Below are 20,412 nucleotides of genomic sequence, written 5' to 3' on the forward strand. Positions count from 1 at the left end.
AATAACATTTTCTGGAAATCTCCTAGGAAACTGTCCACTCTCAGCAATACTGCTGTCCAGAAATTCACAATGTACACAGTGTTTTGCTGTTTATAACAATAAAGGCATCAGTTCTCAGTGTACCCCGGGTAGCAGATACCCTCTTACGCCTCCTTGGAGGGAGGACGCACCACCACAAGGGCCCCACAACAGCCTCGGAGACAATGGGACATGCCATGCCAGTCCCCGACCGCACTCCAGCCCCAGCTCTGCCACTGAATGTGCTGCCCTAAGTACAACCTGAGACCGCGTGAAGGTCTGTGTGTGATGAGGGGACTTTTGCACCTGCTTGAGTGACCCAGACTCAAAAGACAAGATTCTCAGAATCAAACTAATACATGTCTGAAGAACTTTTTCCCCTGACAGTTTTTTTTCCTGTGATGAGATTTAAAAAAAGAAAAAACACTGCATCCAGTTATACACTTCACAGGTTACCCACTGGGTGGGTGCAATAAAGTTGAGAGTCTGGTCAATGCACTCAGAGTAAGTGGAGTAGGAAAACACCGTCTTTGGCATGGTTAGCAATCAGACCTCATGCAAAAATAGGGAAATGAAATTCAAAAGATAAGATAGGATTGGTTAGCTGGAAATCACCAAAGTGAATCATAAAGCATTACTACTGCACAAGAACACCTTATCTCATAGGAAAATAAGCCAAATTTGGAGAATTAATTTGACTATAGAAGATAGAGTATCTAGTACTTGCAAAAATTTCTAGAAACTCCATGTCCTGCCCACATCAACTTTAAAAAGTTCTTTTTTAAAGAAAATTGCACTCCTCCCCCCCGCCCCCAAAAAAATCTATGCTGAAAAAACATGAATTAAGAGAGCTATCCATGCTCACATGAAAGACGACGGCATTGGGGGAAGGTTCTGCAAAAATAAATTCCCTGGGGCTTTTGGGTGTTTTTAAAAATTGATCATTAACTAGGGACTATCCAGGGCAAAGAGCTGTGTTCTAGACCATGCCAAGAGGAGATCACCAAGTATAATATTAAAATAAATCATCCACAGTACAGTGTGAAGTGAGGCCCCGGGAGAACAGGATCTGATGTATAAGAATGTTAGGCACACAGGACGTCGCAGGCCCACTCCCCCTACAGAACCAGCTCAGACCCATGAATTAGGATGCAGACGGACTGCCATTAAGTCCACCCTCTAGGGCTCTGCTCCACTGCAAAAGCACTCTGGCTCCAGAAACAACATGGAAAATGGAAAGGCAAGTATAGCTGGTTTCTAAAAATCGTTTAAACTCCTTTTATAAATACTTGAATACATGGACCGGTGCTTAGTGTAAAGGAGAGGTGTGGAGAAGATCAAAGGATTTTCTGAAGACTGTTGTCTCACAAAATTCTTATTCCACAGATATCGGATGATTCTTTATTTCTTGAGAGTTTTCTTCAGCAGAATCCCCCAGGTGTTAAAGTCCAGACCTATATCCACTGCCCAAATGTGAATGCACAATGTCTCCTTAGGGAGAGGATCATGCTGAAAATTAGTGTTACGTAAATACCGTTACCTTTTCTGGTGAAAAACTCCTTGGAATATTTCCCCAACATAGCGTATTTTCGAGGGACTTTCCCCAGCAGTTCAATGATCAATGCTATGTGATCTGCATTGGGAAACATTGCCAGCAAAACAGAAACACACGACAGTTTAATCAGTACACTGCATGCAGACACCGCTATCGCCCGCGCAGACAGAAACAGAGCGCCGCCTGCACAGACAGAGCACGGGCTCTGCTCAAGGCCCCTCGGAGGGGATGACGCACAGGGGCCGCGGCGCGGGGCCGAGTGCGGTCTCCTCCTCAGCTCCGACATCAGCAGAGGGATTCTGCTGGGCTGCTTTGGGAATTTAAGAGAAATGCCTTTGTCACCATTAATGCTACCATCAGCAGCTGCTATTTCGTTTCTGTCTGCATCGTGGCGCTTTTCAAAAAGAAGAGGTACTACCTCTGCGATTGAAGAATTCCCGAGAATATTTTCCAGATAGAGCAAAGTGCCTTGGGATACTGCCTAGCAGCTCTATGATGTGGGCTATGTGGTCTATGGAGGAGAGAAAAAAAAGGATACGGGAATGGGAGGGGCAGAGGGAAGGATGGGATAAAAGAAGAGGGGGGGGGGGGAAATCGAAATTAGTGAAAAATCAGAAATAGATTCAAATCAACAATGTCTGCAGCACATCCATGCAGAGGCTTCTGGGATGGCAGGCCTCAGGACTGGAGCGTTAACAGCCAGTTAACCAGCTGACCTGAGGCCAGCTCACCCCAGGTCACCCCAGCATTGCAAGCAAGTAAGCATGGAGATGGATAGGTTTGCAGATGGAATTCAAGCCAGAATTCCGTCGTTTTAAATTCAGCCCCCAACAGGACAGAGAAATGGGCAGCAGATCAGTGGACAAAAGGACCATGGAACGGCCTCGGGTTCATCCGGCCTGTCCTCTCCCAGCCTGCGAGGGGGCGGGCTGAGGCCACAAGCTCCCCGCAGGGTTACCTGTGCCAGGAGGCTCTGCCCAGTCACTGTGACTGAGGGGGCTTCAAGCTCTAAGGGAAAGCATCTGAATCTGGTGTTTGAAAACCAAACACAGTTCTATTTTTGTGCAAAAACACAATGTTCTCCAGAAGGCCCAGACTCTCTGTAGACCCATACTGAGGTATTCAGCAGGCAACAATACTTACCTTCGTCTCTGGAATAGTCTTCCCCAGAATGTGGTTCAAACAAATAATCTCCCGTTGCCAGCTCAAATGCCTAGGATACAACAGATGACATGCTAAGCGCTTCAGAGATTGGGTCCAAGCCAGCAATGTTTTCTGGTACAAGAGACCTACATTTTACGAGGATCTGAATCAAACCAGAGTCTCCTTTAAAGGCTCAACATCAGGCTGTTTTTCTTCTTCCCAAAAGTTCAAAGAAGCTTCAGAAACATTCTTATATATTTTGGAGGAAGCAACTGTGTGCAGGCCTAGCTGGAACACTCCAGGGACCAGGGCTGTCTGACCCAGAGCCTGCCTGCAACCTGCAGGCTGGCCTGGGCCTGGACCGAGGGTGTTGCCACCCTCCTGAAGGGAAGACCTTTGTGCCTTAGTAACTGCGGGCTCCTTTCAACAACTCTCATCACTTCATTCATTTCTGACTCAACCAAAAGAAATTTCTAGAACCAAAGAAACCCTCTTGCTGTCACCCCAGGCCAGGAGGTGCTAGATCACTGTGTAATAAGTCGCCTGTGGTTGGCAGGAGAACTTCCTGGTTATAGGATCAGCCCCCAAGGGTACAGGGTAGGGTGCTGGTGAGGTGACAGGAGGGGTATTTATTTCCATTTCTGCCAGTGAGTCTATATCTTTTATTTATAAAATTGTCTAAGGACCATGAGTTTAATTTGCTAACAGTAAATAAAGATGACAACTGCTACTGCTCTATTGATCAAATATCATGTCTTTAAAAAAACACGCTTTAAGTAAGAATTTAAACAAATTAAAAGAATCTTTTTAAAAAGAACAAGCCAAACCCCACTTCTGGTCTCCTTCATACTCACTTCTCTTGTATACTGGAGTGCGCTGCTGTGGAGGCCCCGGGGCCCGCCCCTGCTTCACCGAGGCCCAGGGCTCAGTGCTGCTGCACCGCCTGCTCCCTCTCCAGCCCCGGCCGGACTGGCCCACCCTCTCCCCTTCTGCTGATGACCGCCAGTGTGCACCCACTAGGGAAGGCTCATCTGCCCGGGGTGGAATCCTTCACAAACCAAGGCAAGCGCACTTAGCCCAGGACCACGTCTCTTCATCTTGCATTTTTTTTTTAAAAGAAAAGAGGGAAGTGAGATGACAAGCCTCTTGCCAGCTACCCTGCAACGAGCACTAGCTCATGAACTCAGGACCCCTGCCCTGAACCAGACCTGGGTCTGAGCGGAACCCAGATGTGCCAGGTCTCAGTGGAACAAGGGGGTCACCTACGCACTTTAGGGCCTGCCCTCTCCACCCAGAAAACAATAAGGACACTATTGGCAATTGCAGATGAGGGTGGAAAACCTCATGCCTGGCCACAGGCCCAAGGGCAACAGTGGATCACATGCTAAATAAGTGTCTTTCTCGCCGGGGACACACGCCAAAACGGTAAAAGCCCAATGCAGGCAGAAGACTCTGGAAGTTGAGGGATGGATCCATGGAAAGCACCAACTGCTCTTTACCATCCTTGGTTTCACCTCATTCTTCTAACTGATTTCCAAAACCATTCCAATCTGGTTGTATGCATTTCTGTCAGCCTAACACTAAGCTACATCAGCTCAGCATTTTGTAAAGATGGCCATTTTGATTAGCATCCATGTATTTCCAAGGAAATACAACTTGAAGAAGCCTGTCAATGAAATGGTAAGGAAGAGGCAAGATGACGGCTCCCCCAACAAGTTATCAGTCCTAATTCTCTGAAGCGTGACAAGACTTTCTTTTTTTCTGCATATTCTCCTTATCTTTTATTACATATCAAATTGTCTTCAACATAAGTTACAACCTGATTAAACTCAATACTTCTTTCTAAAATCAATTTAAAGACACACAAAAAAATCACTTCATATACAATATCTTTTGTCGAGAGTCTAGCAAATATAGTATCTTTCATTGCAGGATTTCTGCTTAAAAGATTTTAACAAATAGGACACAGACAATAGGGTAAACGCACACCATAACGAAACACTAGCCTCTGTACTTTGCCACAGGTTTCTACGCTGGCCACTAAGAAATCATGAAAGATTGTTGCCTTCAACTCTCTGAGTTACTCTCAATATAACATTTATTATTTTTGTCCATGTTTAATACTGGAGAACTCTGGGTTCTTCCCTCAGTACTCGGCCCAGTCCCCTCAGATGGCTTTCCCCTGGAACAGCGTTTGTCTTCAGGCTCTGGGGAGACCAGGTACCCCTTTCCTGAAATGCCATCGCATATCAACGTACTCCATTCTGAATAAATAAGGTCATGAATTCCTTCCATGATGTGAACACTCCTGAGCAGTTTGGTTAAATGTGTCAAGATTGGCTTTTCCTGTCTTTATGGCACTGACTGGGGGTCACCATGGAGCCCTATTCAAGGACTCTGACGCACAAATGCAGAACCATCAAAGTCAGGATCCACACCAAATTTTTAGATCGTGCACACTTACATCTGGAGAAGCGCTAAAGCTCAAGAAAAGAACGAGAGATTCAACCACTGACATACCCCAGCTACTCTGCCTCACCCTGTCCGGCTGCAAGAGCACTCCTCCATGCCAGCGGCAAACGCACCTACCAGTGAACACCGGCACCAGCCACACCCTTCCCTCCGCTGGAGTCTCCAAGACATAATGCCATCGACAACAAAGAACCCTGGGTTTTTCCACCAAGAGCAATCCAGAGCTTTACTACAGCTTGGTGTCACGAATTTAATACACTGTTGTGTATTTAAACTTTAACAGAAGTGGGGTGGGTGACGACTGCCTCACCTTCACCAGTTTCTCTATGGAGAACAAGACAGGACCTCTCAGTCAGGACCTCCAGGGAGGAGTGGGGTGGGAATGCAGGCTTGCCCCACTCCCAGAAAATCACCCTTCAACTAATTATAAAGAACTTTATAAGCAGCTCTAGAAGCACTGAGGGACTTCACTTCTTGGGAAGGGAGGAGGCAGAAGGATACTGGAGAGAGTGCTTTTTCTCAGGAGTCTGAGCTGGACACTGACGCCACAGTTGACAGTGATTACAGGGGTTGGCAGGACCGGAGACTGTGGAGGTACACACTCTTATCTCACGGAAGGCAAGACAGACAGTCTGGTATAAAACTGTACTGACAGCTCCAGCATTATGCTACTACATCTGTGATCTTGTCCTATTTTTCCTGGTTATATCACCAAAATTTATCACCCAAAATTAGAAGTACAAGATTTCAGAGTTGAAAGAGTTTTCAGAGTGTAATTCAGGACAACCCACATATGGCCCCTTCTGTGTAGCTGAAGACAAGTGAGGCCTGACCTCACACATCCTGAAACAGAACACTGCTCCCCTGCAGCTCCAACTGGTGAAAGTGCCCTCCCTCTCCTGACCCGGCCTCTGCCTCCCTCTGCCTTCCAGCCCTTCCACCCCATCCTGCCCCTGGACTCCTGCAGAGAGAGCCTGATTTCTTCCCTACATTCAAAGGAACCATGACACACACACCAACTCTTCTAACCATTTGTCTCCATACCCAGCATGGCAAGGACTCAGTTTTTTATACTTATTGAGAAATGTAATTTTAAAATTATTCTCTGGCATTACCCATCAGAGAACAGAAAGGCATACTTTCTGTTCTAGACCTGTTTGGCCATATTGGTTGCAAGCTTGAAAGAGTTTCTTTTTTCATATTGTTTTAGCATCAGAGGACACACACCCAAGGAGTGCTGCAGTTACCTTTAAATCACAGACAGTTGTATTTATTCTGCACTCTTCCTTTTTAGTGAGGAGACAAGTACCAAGCTTTACACACATGCTCTCTCACTTTAAACAGAAGAGAAGAATTTGGGTGGTGCGGGGGGAACACTACAAGAAAAGCATGAGACACCACCTGAAGCAACAGATACACCCACGTTTCCAACAAAAGACCACAAGCTCAGCTCACTAAGAGAAAGGTGACAAGCTGGCCAGGAAACAGGACCGAGAAAGAAACTGAAACTGGCTTATAGACAAGGGACTATTCATGCTCATCTGTTCACAGGTAAGGAGAGTGAGAAGAGACACTGGTGGAACTTGGGAGAGTTTAGATACAACCAGACCTTTGATGCACACAGTGGCAGCAAAACGGCTCTGTTATATCAGAGAAAAGAGGCAGCCCGAGGCCCTGAGGAAAACCACTGCCAAGCTGCCTGTGGGAACAGACTTACTCAAACGGCATATGCAGCTGCTCGTGCCTCTGACAAGGCTAGACGGCCTAGAACCGTAAGCCAGAACAGTTTCTAGACTGTGCTTAACAGGAGAGAGCGTAAACAGTGGTATGTGGGGAGAGTCTCTCCTCTCCAGCAACAGGTCTGTCAGACCGCCTCAAACCTTCCCCTAAATCACAGCTATTTCATCTTCCTCCACAGCCTGAGTGAGGGAAACACAGGCTGTGTACAGCCCACAAGACTTCAAGAGCCAACAGGAACTACGTGAAGTCCATCACCACAGCTGAGGTCTGTAGCTGGGGGCCACAGAGGGCCTTGCAAGGTTGTCTCTCACAAGCCCAAACCAAAACATACACAAGGACACACCTGAGAAGGATCCTGCCAACTCTAAACCTTGCCCGCCCGCCCCTCAGTGGACAACCTCCGGTCAGAAGGCTTAGGCCATGGACACTGGTAAGACTGGCCTACCGTGGGGACTAAAGGGACGAGCCTTTACATAGAGGAAAAGGGCACAGGCCGCTCTTACCATACACGCCGTACTCCAAATGTCAGCAGGCGTACTGTAACCTGCTCCTATTAAAACCTCTATGGATCTATACTGACGCGTCTGGATGTCTTCTGTGAAGTGTTTATGCTGGAAGGGAACAGACTACATTACTGTGGAGGAACACAGACGTTAAAAGAGAAAAAGCATCTTCTAATACATGATCACAACCAAAGAAAGAAAGAACACTTTACTTACCACCCAACAAGCATTTCCAAGGTCTGCAATTTTAACTCTAATCTTATCGGCATTCCGTGGGTCCAGGGGATTCACCAGCAGGTCGGCTGCCCGGGTTTTTGCTGGCATGAGTAAACAGCAGGACAGTTAGGGCCTGGGTTAAGTGGTTTGCAAGTGTGTACACAATGCTTGCAGGGCACACTCCTTTTCTAGAAAAGTGGTGGGATGATCAATTAGGCATGGAATCCTGTAAGTTGAACTCAACAAATTTAAGTTCTCAAATTCTCCATCTCAGGGAAATACCTCACAAGAGGGCAAGCTGCCCAGAGACCCCATGCACACTGACTTGCCCATTCTCCCTATCCTTCACCTCTGGGTCAGCCTGCTCAGTTCCTGTAACTTTTAGCTGCTCCTCATTAGATTACATCAGTTCCCTACTGGATTCTGTCTAGCTCGGAAGTGTGATATTATTAAACTCGAGGGTAGAGAGAACACTCCCCGGCGGGATGGAGAGGTGCGTGTGGGGTGAAGAGGGGGTTGTGTGTGTGCATGTATGTAAGAGTTGGACCATAAAGAAGGCTGAGCACCAAAGAATTGATGCTTTGAACTGTGGTGCTGGAGAAGACTTGAGAGTCCCTTGGACTGCAAGGAGATCAAACCAGTCCATCCTAAAGGAGATCAACCCTGAATATTCACTGGAAGGACTGATACTGAAGCTTCAATACTTTGGCCACCTGATGTGAAGAGCTGACTCATTAGAAAAGACCCTGACGCTGGGAAAGATTGAGGGCAGGAGGAGAGGGTGACAGAGACTGAGATGGTTGGATTGTATCACTGACTCAAGGGACGTGAGTTTGAGCAAACTCTGGGAGTCTGTGAAAGACAGGGAAGCCTGGCGTGCTGCAATCCATGAGACTGCAAAGGGTCAGACATGACTTAGGGACTGAACAACCATCTTCAGGCAGACCCCTGTGTGAAGCATGGCATCGCAGGCAGGCAGCAAGGCCAGGCCGCGTGTACCGTGAGCAGGGCAGCGACTGCGTGAGGCACCCACGACCTGGGGCGTCTGCAGAGCTCCCCGGGAGGGGCCAGGGAATGTGAGAGCCCTGGGGGACATTGTAGCCCTCAAGGCCTGTTCCTCGGGCCGAGCCAGTCAGATTCGGGTGCTTCCTTCTGTCTGCCCCAGGCCCACATCCCTCTCTATGAGGAAGTTTTAACACCATGAGGTCTCACCAAAGGCCAGGTATGAGCCAAGGAGAAGGAACACAGAAATCAGAAATGACAAGGGCAGCAGCACAGAGACCCACACAGACATGTGAGGTGTTCACACTGAACAGGGAATGGGCTGGGAAACTGAGTTCCAGAGGAAACAAAATTGCTGACCCAACAGACAGATGGCCAGCACCGGAAATGGCTAGATGAATCCCTCGTGTCACTAAATAAAGGAGAGTCACCAGGCACAACAGTGGAATTGGAGCTTTGCAGAACTGGATTCAAATTTCATTTTCAACATCTACAAGTTACAAATGACTTAAACACTGTGAGGCTCAGTTCTCAGTAAAGCAGGAAGAGAAAAGGACCATCCTCACCCCCAAAAAGAAAAGAAGACCAAATACAGGAGAGCTAGGGGCTCCGCTCCACCTGCCCTCTGAGGCCAAGGCTTCTATTTAGGCCAGAGAGGGACCAGCCAAGGATGAGAGGCCAAGTGGTGGGTGCCACCACTCCAAACGTGAAGCACAGTTTCTACAGAATGCATTTCACTTTTGCAACCATCATAAAGTCAAACCATTGTTAATCCAGGGACCACCAGTACAGTTTCTTTGCCATTAATACCCCTGGTTTATGAGCACCAGACAAAGTCTCTTTGGTGACCTGCTGTTAGCCTTCTGGTTCATGTCTGTGCATGGTTACCCAGCACACAATGCCTTCCAAATGATACTCGGAAATTTACCTCAAAAATTTAACTGTACTCAGAACACACAGGAGGTAAAAGACAATCAGTTTGCATCTCTTTTCTCAGTGCACCAGTTTCCTGCTCTAAGTGTCTCTGAAAGGTTATCAGACTACAACAGTCAAAAAGGCCCACACACTTGCTACATAATCATACAGATTTTGCTTTGTCCAGAAAATCAGATCACCTCTCCTGATTCAGTCACTATTATACAACTATATCATGGCTCATCCTTGCTCTCTGCTACTAAGGAGGGAATGAAAAGTGCAAAGAGAAAGGCAGGAAGATTTCACTTCAGGAAGGGCTGGGGCTGTTAAGCCTCTGGGTAACACTGTATTCATGCCATCAGGTGAGCCTGGGTGCCAGCAAGATGCCGCCCAGAGGGGCCGCGATGATGAACAGCCACCATCACGTATCTGCAAGGCACTATGCAGGCCTTCACTGACACTGTAAGTTTAAAACAGCCTTACAAGGAAGGCACAAACACTCGATATGCAGGAGATTTAATACCCGCCCAAGGAAACAGCAGAACCTACAAGATTCAACATTCAGACCTTACCTCGCTGCTCACCGAGTATTTATGAGTCCCTTCTGCGTGGCCAATGCTACGGGCACCGGAAGAGCATGAACGAGACATACGAGGTTCTGCCACCACGCCCTAGTCAGGAAGCTCAAGCTCGTTGAGAATATGGATGATAAAGTAAAAAAACGAATGATTCACATACTATGTCAAGAAACTCTATATGCTAAGAAGAAAAAAGCAGAAAATGGAAGATGGATTACTGATGAGGGCATTTAGCCGAAGGGGTCTTTTCTGAGAAGGTGATGTTTGAGGAGAGGTTTGCACGCAGGGCAGCATGAAGGAGAGATGCTCTGGGCAGACATGACAGTGAGTACAAGGCGCAGAGAGGCAGAAATAAATGTGCACCCTTGAGAAACTCCAGAGAGAAGACTGTGTGGGAGGAGCAGAACAAGCAGGGGAAACAGAGGTGGGTGGGGATGGTATCAGAAAGAGAGGCGCTAGGGACGGACTGTGCTGGGCTGCAAGCTTTAGAGAATGATGCCTCTGGGGGTATGCTAAGTGGAAATATCTTAGAGATGGGGTGTGGAGGGTGTGCTTTAAAAAGCCCTCTCTGAACTGCTCTGCAGGAAACAGTCTAGGGAGCAAGGGTGGGAGAGAGAAGAGTGTGGAGCTGTGTTCCAGCATCCAGTCAAGCACTGCTGCTGACACGGTCACCACAAGGTGAGGGTGACAGGCCAACACGTGCATTGCAGGTGCCACCCTGCTCCCAGGCCTCTGTCCTTCAGACGTGATAAGCCAAAATATGTGGTATGGCTCCAGCAGCTAATAATCCAAGAAGAATGCTGTCTCCTCTTCCCAACCTTCAGTGGCTACACAATTACTCCAGGGAGAAGTTTGCATTCCTAAGCCTGGCACGTAAGGTGATCCTCAATCTTCTCATTCCAGCCCTGGCACTTCTTCTACTATTTCCTGATATTTCCCTCTGCTGCAATGACAAGGATCCACACACACTGAGTAAAGGGTACTTCTCCCACTTCCTGTTCTTTAGTGCCGGGGGCCAACTGCCAGCCTCCAGGACAGGACCCTCCCAACAGGGAACAAAGCACCTCCACACAGAGGCTGTCCACAGTTCTCCAACGACCAGGCTTTGAAAACCCAAACTGAGTGCCTCCAAACAAATGACTGGATGAACAAAAAGGTCAGCTTGGTAAGAGATCGGCATCAGTGGAAAAACCAGACCTGCTCTTTCTCCCTGATGCAATATTCATGCCACAGACAGGGTCCTGAAGAAGGCGTGTGTGTTGGACAAAGTAAAATTCTGCTGTGAATGGGAAAAGGTGGGAGAATACAGGCAGGTATCACTCATTTGTTGGTTCATTATGCAATAAGTGCTTGTCTCAGCACCAAATTAGATGCTGAGGACACAAAGGCAGAAACACAAAGACTCTCAATGTGTACACCCCAGTGATGAGGAAGACAGTGGAAATGAACAAGGATCACACAGTGAAGTATGACCAAAGGAAAAAGAAGGGAATAAGAACTGGGATCTGCCAGGACCCAACAAAAGAAGTGTGCCCACACAAACAGGAGGAAGCCTTCCAAGAAGGAGGAAAAGCATCAGCAAGGATACAGAAGCATCAGCAAGCATGCCACGTTCACACAGACACTCGATATTAGGTCTTAAAAATAAATGGGGACGAGACCACGCTACACTTGAGATTACTAAACCTTTTTATACTGTTCACTCCATCAATAAAAGATGTTTGAACATTCATTTCAATATATGCATGTTTATTAAGTTTACATACTACTGTTCCTATACATTATAAAACATTGACAAGATCTTAAAAGCAAAAACTACTTGGCAACAAGGCTGATCCAGCCTGGGTCCTGTCCCAAGTATGAACTTGGGACACGTGGTTCTAGAAGAGCGAGCAGGCACCTGGAGAATAATGAGATTGTGTCAAAAGGACCTAAGAACCAACTTGAAGAGGCTGACAAAGGCCAAATTTGGGGTAATTCTGGCATTTAAAAAAAAAGCTGTAAATGATAACACCACACAATTGGACGTGTTAATTGAAAAGAAAAAAGAATCGGTGAGTCCGTACCACAGAGGAATATGGGCGATACGTCAGGGAGGGGGTGATTCAGGAAAGAGCATGAAAGCCTCGCACCTTTCCCAGACACCATGCCCTGTGCATCCCTTTCGTCCGGCTGCTGCTGACTTACATCCTTTCTTCATCAACTGATTATCCAGCAGCTAGCTGGCTGTTTTCCTGAGTTCTGTGAGCTGCTCTAACAAATTAATCGAACCCCAGGACAGCATTACAGAAACCTCCAATTTAGAATTTATCAGAAGCAGAGATGACAACTTGGACTTGTGACGGGTTGGGGGTGGGGGAACGAAACAGTCTGATGAAACTGAGCCCTAGACCCTGGCACATGACACTATCTCCAGGCAGCGTCAAGCTTTACTTAAACTGCGAGACACTGGGCTGGCGCTGGAGAGCTATTCAGTGCAGGAAAGCCCCCCCACACACGTGGTGCCCAGAGCGTCAGCAGTGGTACGGGAAGAGAATGAGAGTCAAGGAGGGTAAGAGGTGAGTTTTTCCTTACATGAAGCCACATTGCTTGTGAAAGCATTTCAAGCACTTTCAAACCTTCTGGTCAGAGTAAAGGTTGACAGGAGGAGAATATGTCTATCCAAGTTACAAGAAAAACCACATCCTTAGGATGACTAGCTGTGGCCAATGAGTAACAAAGGACTCTGCAGGTCTCTGGGGCTGCAGAACATCCTGAGCTATTTGCAGGGCTGGCTCATCAGTGGACTCGCCATATGTTAACATTCTTGTCAGCAGAGGGAGCAGAGGAGGTTTCTGAGCTTTTCCACTGTAGGCCAGAGTGCGAACCAACTGGGACACAGTGTGTGCCTTCTCAAGTCCCCCAGCACACTACAGGCAGAGATGCGTCTTGTGGCATCCACCCTCAAAATCAGGGTTTGATATACATCATCACTACATTTAAACCTACATCACTTCCTTTAAAATTTTAACACTAGAGTGGTATAATCAAGAACAGCTATCAAAATAGATACTTTTCCCTCAATATAGATAGAGAGCAGGCACATCTTCCCTCGACTAGAAATGAAGCAGAACAAAAAACCCAAAAACTAAACATAGCATTATCAGATGGAAGTACACTATAGAAAGCTACAGGGTAAAATGCTAGACTTGGAAAACTTTTGCAAAGGTATCATCACTAACTAAGACAGGAGAAGGAAAAAAAAAAAAAAACCTCAGAAATGGGATCTGATATGCAGAGGGCAAGAGAAATCCTAGTGGCCTAGAATATTTTTTAAAGTATACTAACTTACTCACGGTTACAAAAGTAATAAAATGAAAGTGTTTACTGCATACATACATGGCTATACCTCCGCCAGGCAATCCCCTTCCCAGTATCTGTCAAGGGCATGACACTCAAGGGACTGAAAGCAGAGCTCATGGTAAGGAACACTTACTTTTTGGCAAATCCCCAGTGCTGGAGGCTGAAACTGTCCTGCTTCTGTCATGGGATGGACTGCTTTCCTCATGCTCAGTAAGGGGGGATCCCTCAGAAAGTGCAGAGCCACAAGCCACAGGTTCTAAGGGCCCAGAGAACAATGATGTGGAAAATTCTGGAAACTGTGACTCGGGAATTTTATGTCGTCCATTTGGCAATTCACCATTGAATTGTTCATAGGAGCTGCTATACGTGTAATCGCTTTCTGCATTTGGCTCATCGAGGTTACATTCCTCGGGATTTGGGCAATCTTCCTCATCGTCGTCTTCATCATCCAGCTGTTGCTCCAGTAAGAAGGGGCCGTTCTCAATATGGCCATTAGTTTTCGGTGATTCTATCCAGGTAGGGTCTATGTTCGCGAGCTCCTGTTCAACATCGTCTTCATCTTTCTCAGTGTTTTCTTTCTCAGTGTCTTCTTTCTCCTCCTGGTCCTCAGCTTCACCTTAAGAAGCGGAAGGGTGAGAATCAGAATTTGTCACTCTCCTTAACAGAGTGCACCAGGCATTTATCCTCTCCAACAAGAGACATGTCTGAATGTGCTAATTTCACTTGCTACACAGCAAACGCCTCTGGGCTCTCGGGGTAAATCTCCAGGTTCTCTAAATCTTATTTTTCATTTACTAAATAACTAGCCTACTCTTATTAGAAAAAGTTAGCTCTTAGAGAAAATGACCATAAATAGAGCTGTATTTCCATTTTCTACCCTCTCCTCTATAATCTTCAGAGATTGTCTAAGGGTACATTGCTGTTAAGTCAATGCTTAATTACAAAATGAAGGACAATCATTAACATGATAAAGACATGGTGCTACTCAGACATTTTCCATTAAAAAACAAAAACTATTTTGAAACATATTTCTGGTGCATATTTTACAAAGCAAGTATCAGACAGCTCCCACATTCTCCAGGGAGGGCTTGGAAGGGAGGGTTCAGACCCTCAGGTCTGAACACAGCAGCACCAGGTCACCCTGCGTGGTGCCCTGGGGTGCAGCCCGCTCTCCAGCGTTCACTGACCGTTGTTATTCGCAGTCTCTCCCTCAGCCACCTCTTCCAGTCCTGCTGTTTTTAGCTTCACCTCTGGGTGGTATTCATCATCTTGCTCATTGGAAGGTATAACTGACGTGACGTTTTCCTCTATTATTTTTCTTTCAGCTTCTCGCTCCAATTCTTCTATTTCCTGCAAGCGCTTTTCCAGTAACTCAGCCTGCCTTTTCTGCTTCTTTTTCATTTTTTTCTTTTTGTTTTTAGATATTTTTCCTATCTACAACATGTTAAGAAAATAGCACAGGTCAGTTTGCTTCTTTTTAAAGCACTATGCAGCATCGTCTAAGTGCTGGCAGCATGGCAAATACCAACACAGTCTGTTTTCTCAGGTCTATTCAATTAAAACCACATGCCCAGACATGAGATCCACAATATGGTTAGCGTTGCAGCAAAGCCAGAAAAAAAAGAAACCAGTGCTGATATCAAGCAGCGGGACTACTATCAGCTCCTGCCCATGGAGAGCTACAGCTTAAATCCAGCAAGCCTTTTCCCTGTAAGTTCTAAGAACTAAATATGCTGAGGCATTCCTGCCTTTAGACAAGAAGCTCTCTTGCAAGTTTCATTTGCTGCTGCCTATCTACAAAGTATTAACAATGTTCCCTCTCTTTACTCTCTTACTCAACTGTCTGCCAAAACAGGTGTTCTTCATTCATGTTTGGTCAACAGCGCTGTTTGTGCTTGGGTCTCTCACACTAAGTTGTTAGCAACAGCCAGGACAGCAGGAACTGTAAGAAATGAGCATATGAAGTAAAGGGAAAAAAAGAGAAAGCCATGGTTTCAGTCTGCCTCCAGTCATGGCCATCTGACTTGGAAAGTACTGGCAATGGGATCCTCCAGTCTTTCACAGAACCAATAATCAAAGCAAGCTGCTCAAGCCATGGCAGAGCTCAGCAGGCCAGGTGGGAGAATTCTTACAGCTCCCCCTCCTGCTGGGACTCCCACTCCAGACTGAGGGTTGCTGGCTGCACTCTGGAGTTCTGCACATTTCCTTCCAAGGGCTTTCCGGTCATAAAGATCTTTAAAACTTGCAGGTGACTCATCAACTTGAGATATACATATACTCTATGCTTGACTGGAACCAAGCCTAAACCAGGTTTAGGTCCTCTGGGGTAGAATTTAATTCCAAACAGCCTGTTTCATTTGCTCACACTTGGTATTTTGATAGGGCCACAGAGATAACGCTCTTTCAAATTTAACTATACTAGCTGGAAGAAAATTAGAACAGCAGCTTCAGAAAAAACAGGTAACTTAGAGGCAAATCAGAAATAATCGAAAGGGTTTGTGGAATAATCACACTTAAAACCCTATCTCTATAACCTCACATTTTATCAGACTCAGCCAACAGCACTCCAGAAAGTGCACGAGGAAAACACAGACTTTGGGATAGCTCTAATTACCCCACCTCTAAAAATCACTTCACTTTTTCAAAACATTGTCTTGCATATTCAAGGATACATGGCATTTATAAACATGGCTGTCTTTTACACTAAAATGCATGACAACATCTGTGACTGAGAAAGGAACAACAACAAAAAGTAAAACTAATTCCCTCAAACAACCCTTAAAGAAACGCTGTTGCAGAAAGAAACAAAAACTAATGTTGCAATCAGAAAAGTTCAATAATGACTAGTCACTTTTGACAAGGAGGTAATATATGTGCAAGTACTTACAGGTTTTTGCTGTGGAGCAGTACTCACTAAAAACAAAACAAAACAAAACAAAAGTGAACATTTATAGTGAAACAGATACTTACCTTTTTGTAGGTAATCTGAACTGTAAAATGAAATAACTACTGCCTTTCAATGGCTATGCAACTTCAACAATTGTTAAATATTAAAACTTGTTAATCAAAGAGCCCTAAAGAAAGTTTATCCAACTCAAACAAATGATTGGCTCTTAAAAAGCAAAGCCATAGTGGTTCACATGGAGTCATTTCTCTTATTAATCTGAAATTAAACACTCACTCACTTCAAAAGCACACAATCACAGAACACTGATAAGAAAATGGAGAAGAGTCACACAACCCAACTTATTTACAGACAATGAAATGAACAATTAATCTCCACCTTTCAGAACAATTAATTTACACATCTATGTTTGAAAACTATTTCACAAGTTTATACAACTAAAATAAATCCAATACTACTGCAAATAGTCTAGAAATGACATGAACAGACTTGGCCAATGTCAAAAGCTTAACAGACTACAGTTCCATGATCTAAACAGCAACCTGATGGTAGAAAACAAGATTCATAAGTGGTTCGTCTGCCAACAGCCTCAGTTAGAGGGCTTTCACTCTGTAGTCCCTGTGCATACCCGACAACACACTAGGGCAGAAAGCATGTGAAGAGAGGATGAAAGCATCATCCACACTTCACAGCCATCCTGACACCTTGTGAAAACCAGAAATAAAAATTCATACACCAATGCTCAAGTCAGTTGATCTTCTTTCACCCTGAAGTTCTTGAAACTAATTTAAAGTCCACCAGTCACACTCAGATTGATATAACTATGCTCAATGGAGACAAGGAAGCATTCTGATGATTGCAGGTCGGCTAAAGGAAACCTGTTACTATACACTCCTCTGCAGAGAAGTGGCCAACGCAGACAATGTTCAAATGAAGCAGCAGGTAAGAAGAATTCAGTGACCTTTTAAGGGAGGACAAAGCTAAGTAATTCAAATATTAAAATACAACTTAATTGGGGCATTTTCCTTCTCAAAAAAAAGGTCTACTTATTTCCAGTCATCAGGCTCTTAGGCAAGTTCCTAACATGTACATATTTAACTCAATTGCTTCCTATGAACAATTTGCAGGCTCTCAATGCCCTACACAGACTGACACAAAGCTGGCCCAGTCTCTCACCTGCAGACCCTGAAGGAGGAGGAGCGCCCGCTTTCTGCCACTCTGTGGCCTCGGCTGCCATTCTTCTCACATATGCATCGTCCACACACATCAAGATGTTTTCCGGCTTTATGTCAGTATGAATGATCTTGCACTTACTGTGGAGATAATCTAACCCCTGAAGGACCTGATCACATAAAATCAGAGAGGAGTTAATACTTTTATTATTCAACATTTATTTATAAAATAGTTACAGTCATTACAAGGCACAACAGGAACTCAGGCCTGATAGAAACCCGGCTCCTTCCCATAAGCAACCAGTGTATACCATTCTGGAGCTAATTTATGCTCATAGAAGCAAATGTATTTAAACACACACTTATTAAATTAACAACGTTGGTGAGATGTAATTTACATGTCACACAATTCACCCTTTTTTTTTCTTCAATTCACCCTTTTAAGCATACAATAGAATGGTTTTTAGATGTGCAACAGTCATCACTATCTAACTTAGAACACATTCATCACTCAAAGAAAAAATACTGCACCCATTAGCAGTCACTCCCCGTCTCCTTCCAACCCCTCTAGCCCTAAGCAACCACTAATCTACTTTCCTGGGTTTGGACATTTTATGTAAGTGGAATGATACAGAGTGGTCTTTTGTACCTGGCCCAATACTTTCAAGGTTCATCTATGTGTAGCATGTATCAATACCTCATTTATTTTAAATGCCAAATAATTTTCCACTGAAAATACCACATTTTGTTTAGTCATTCAGTGATGAACATTTGAGTTCTTTCCATTTTATGGCTACTATAAATATATTTCTATAAACATTCATGTACAAGTTTCTATGCAGACATGCCTTTATTTTTCTTAGTAGTGCAATTGCTGGGTCATACTGTAACTCTAGTCTTTGTCAATAAACTGCCAAACTGTTTTATACTATGGCTGCATCATTTTACACACCTTGCACATCAGCAATGTGCAAGAATTCCAATTTTTTTATGATGGCCAATACCTGCTATCTGTTTATTCATTTTAGTCACTCTAGTGGGTGTGAAGTGTGTATCTCATTGATCTGCATTCCCATAATGGCTAATGATGTCTGTACATTTCTAATATTGTAGGAAAGGAGAATTAGGTAGCTTTGGTACCCAGGCAATAAACTATAGTACTGAACTAAAAGAAACTGCTAAACCAACATGCTCACATCCTTACCATATGTGTGTGTGTGTGTGTGTGTGTGTGTAAATTACAGCAAAAATTACAGAGTATGGTGACCTAGATGCAACACCAAAGTTTTTCTGGAATTATTTCTATAAGAGGGGAATTCTTTCTTTTCATAAGGAAAAAAATATTTTAAAATACATCATATTCCCATATATTATAAATTCTACATGCTCAATAAACATTAGCATTTGATAAAGATCTTCATTCAAACATTTTAAGTCATTTGGTGGTCTTGATCACATTAGACAAGGAAGTGAGGAAAAGACAAGCAGAAGATATATAATACCGAACAACTCGGAAAAGTTCTCAGCAAAAACCCAACGCTTCTGTCTACCTTCAGTTTCTGGCTAAACAATCTTGAAAGTGAAAGTCCCTCAGTCGTGTTTGACTCTTTGTGACCCCATGGACTATAAGTCCATGGAATTCTCCAGGCCAGAATACTGGAGTGGGTAGCCTTTCTCTTCTTCAAGAGATTTTCCCAACCCAGGGATCCAACCCAGGTCTCCCACACTACAGGCAGATTCTTTACCAGCTGAGCCACCAGGGAATACCAAACAATCTTAAGATGACAAAACATTAGTAAGTGAAGGCACAGAGATTTCGCAAGGAAAGCAGAAGGAACATGAGTCTCTCAACCAAGATGAAAATCCTCACATTCATTTAAAAAAACTTCTCCTTGGAAATGCTTTCACACGACCTCACTGACTGAGCATCACTTGTGCTCCTGTAACAGGCTGCGTTACGCTTATAGACGTTCGATACAAAGCAATAAACAAAGTTCCCTATCTCCACAAGGCTTTGACTTTTTTACCTTAAAATTAATATTTAATGTTTTAGATAATACTTCAACTAAAATATGTTTAAATTATGTTTAAAGTGTCAAAGGACCAACAGTAGGAAATATGTCATTATATGTTTCCATAGAGAATAAAGTTATAATTCTGAAGGGAACACAATTCACTGAGCCTATATATATTCACTGGCATTCATGTATCTTCTCTGTGCAAACTGAAGTATCACCTGGAGTTCTTACATATGAATAGTGAGAGAAATTCTGAGAAGTACAAGAAATTAATGGACAAGTACACTGATGACTTCCAGTCTATGGAAGGAAAAGGAATAAGACTTTTAGAAAGTTTAAACTATTTTAAATTATTTCAACTAAAATTTCACTTCAGTCATCAAATATTAACTCAAAGTTAAAATGTCAGCATCTTTCCAAAAATATCTTTCACTACCATCTCATGAACAATTTGCTCCTAACTTTCCCCTTAGTTCTTTCATAGTTCTTGGGTTGTTTCACTGTGTGTGAAGATACTTAGGTAAGATCCAGTTAATATAATCCAGTATCCAAATGTGTTAAAATGAATTTCAATGAAAATGAGACACTTGAGCAAAGTGTTCTCAGTAAGAATTTAAGGTTTCATATATTTAATCCCTTTCATGGATCACTTCCTTGTCATGGCGAAGGGGCTTGCATAACTCCATGAAGCTATGAGCTATGCCATGCAGGGCGACCCAAGACAGACACATCATAGCAGAGAGTTCTGACAAAATGTGATCCACTGGAGAAGGGATTGGCAAACCACCCCAGTATACCTGCCATGAGAACCTTCATGAACTATTTAAAAAGGT

At 44.3% G+C, this 20,412-nt stretch overlaps 1 protein-coding gene across 11 annotated transcripts in view; it reads right to left on the minus strand.

Moving 5' to 3' along the window:
* Positions 1–20,412, minus strand: part of SRPK2 (SRSF protein kinase 2) — a 239,250-nt gene that overhangs the window by 9,925 nt on the left and 208,913 nt on the right. For 5 of the 11 annotated variants that reach the window (XM_061165200.1, XM_061165205.1, XM_061165209.1 and 2 more), the window contains 9 exons: positions 17,566–17,731; positions 16,372–16,397; positions 14,672–14,918; positions 13,618–14,100; positions 7,648–7,748; positions 7,432–7,539; positions 2,717–2,786; positions 1,992–2,084; positions 1,559–1,651 (listed from right to left, as the gene is read on the minus strand). In XM_061165200.1, the coding sequence (XP_061021183.1) occupies positions 1,559–1,651; positions 1,992–2,084; positions 2,717–2,786; positions 7,432–7,539; positions 7,648–7,748; positions 13,618–14,100; positions 14,672–14,918; positions 16,372–16,397; positions 17,566–17,731 (1,387 nt within the window). The remainder of the gene's footprint in view (positions 1–1,558; positions 1,652–1,991; positions 2,085–2,716; positions 2,787–7,431; positions 7,540–7,647; positions 7,749–13,617; positions 14,101–14,671; positions 14,919–16,371; positions 16,398–17,565; positions 17,732–20,412) is intronic. The other 6 variants (XM_061165206.1, XM_061165210.1, XM_061165204.1 and 3 more) reach the window with 4 other exon arrangements.

Source organism: Dama dama, chromosome 18, assembly GCF_033118175.1.
Source record: "Dama dama isolate Ldn47 chromosome 18, ASM3311817v1, whole genome shotgun sequence".
NCBI lineage: Eukaryota > Metazoa > Chordata > Mammalia > Artiodactyla > Cervidae > Dama > Dama dama.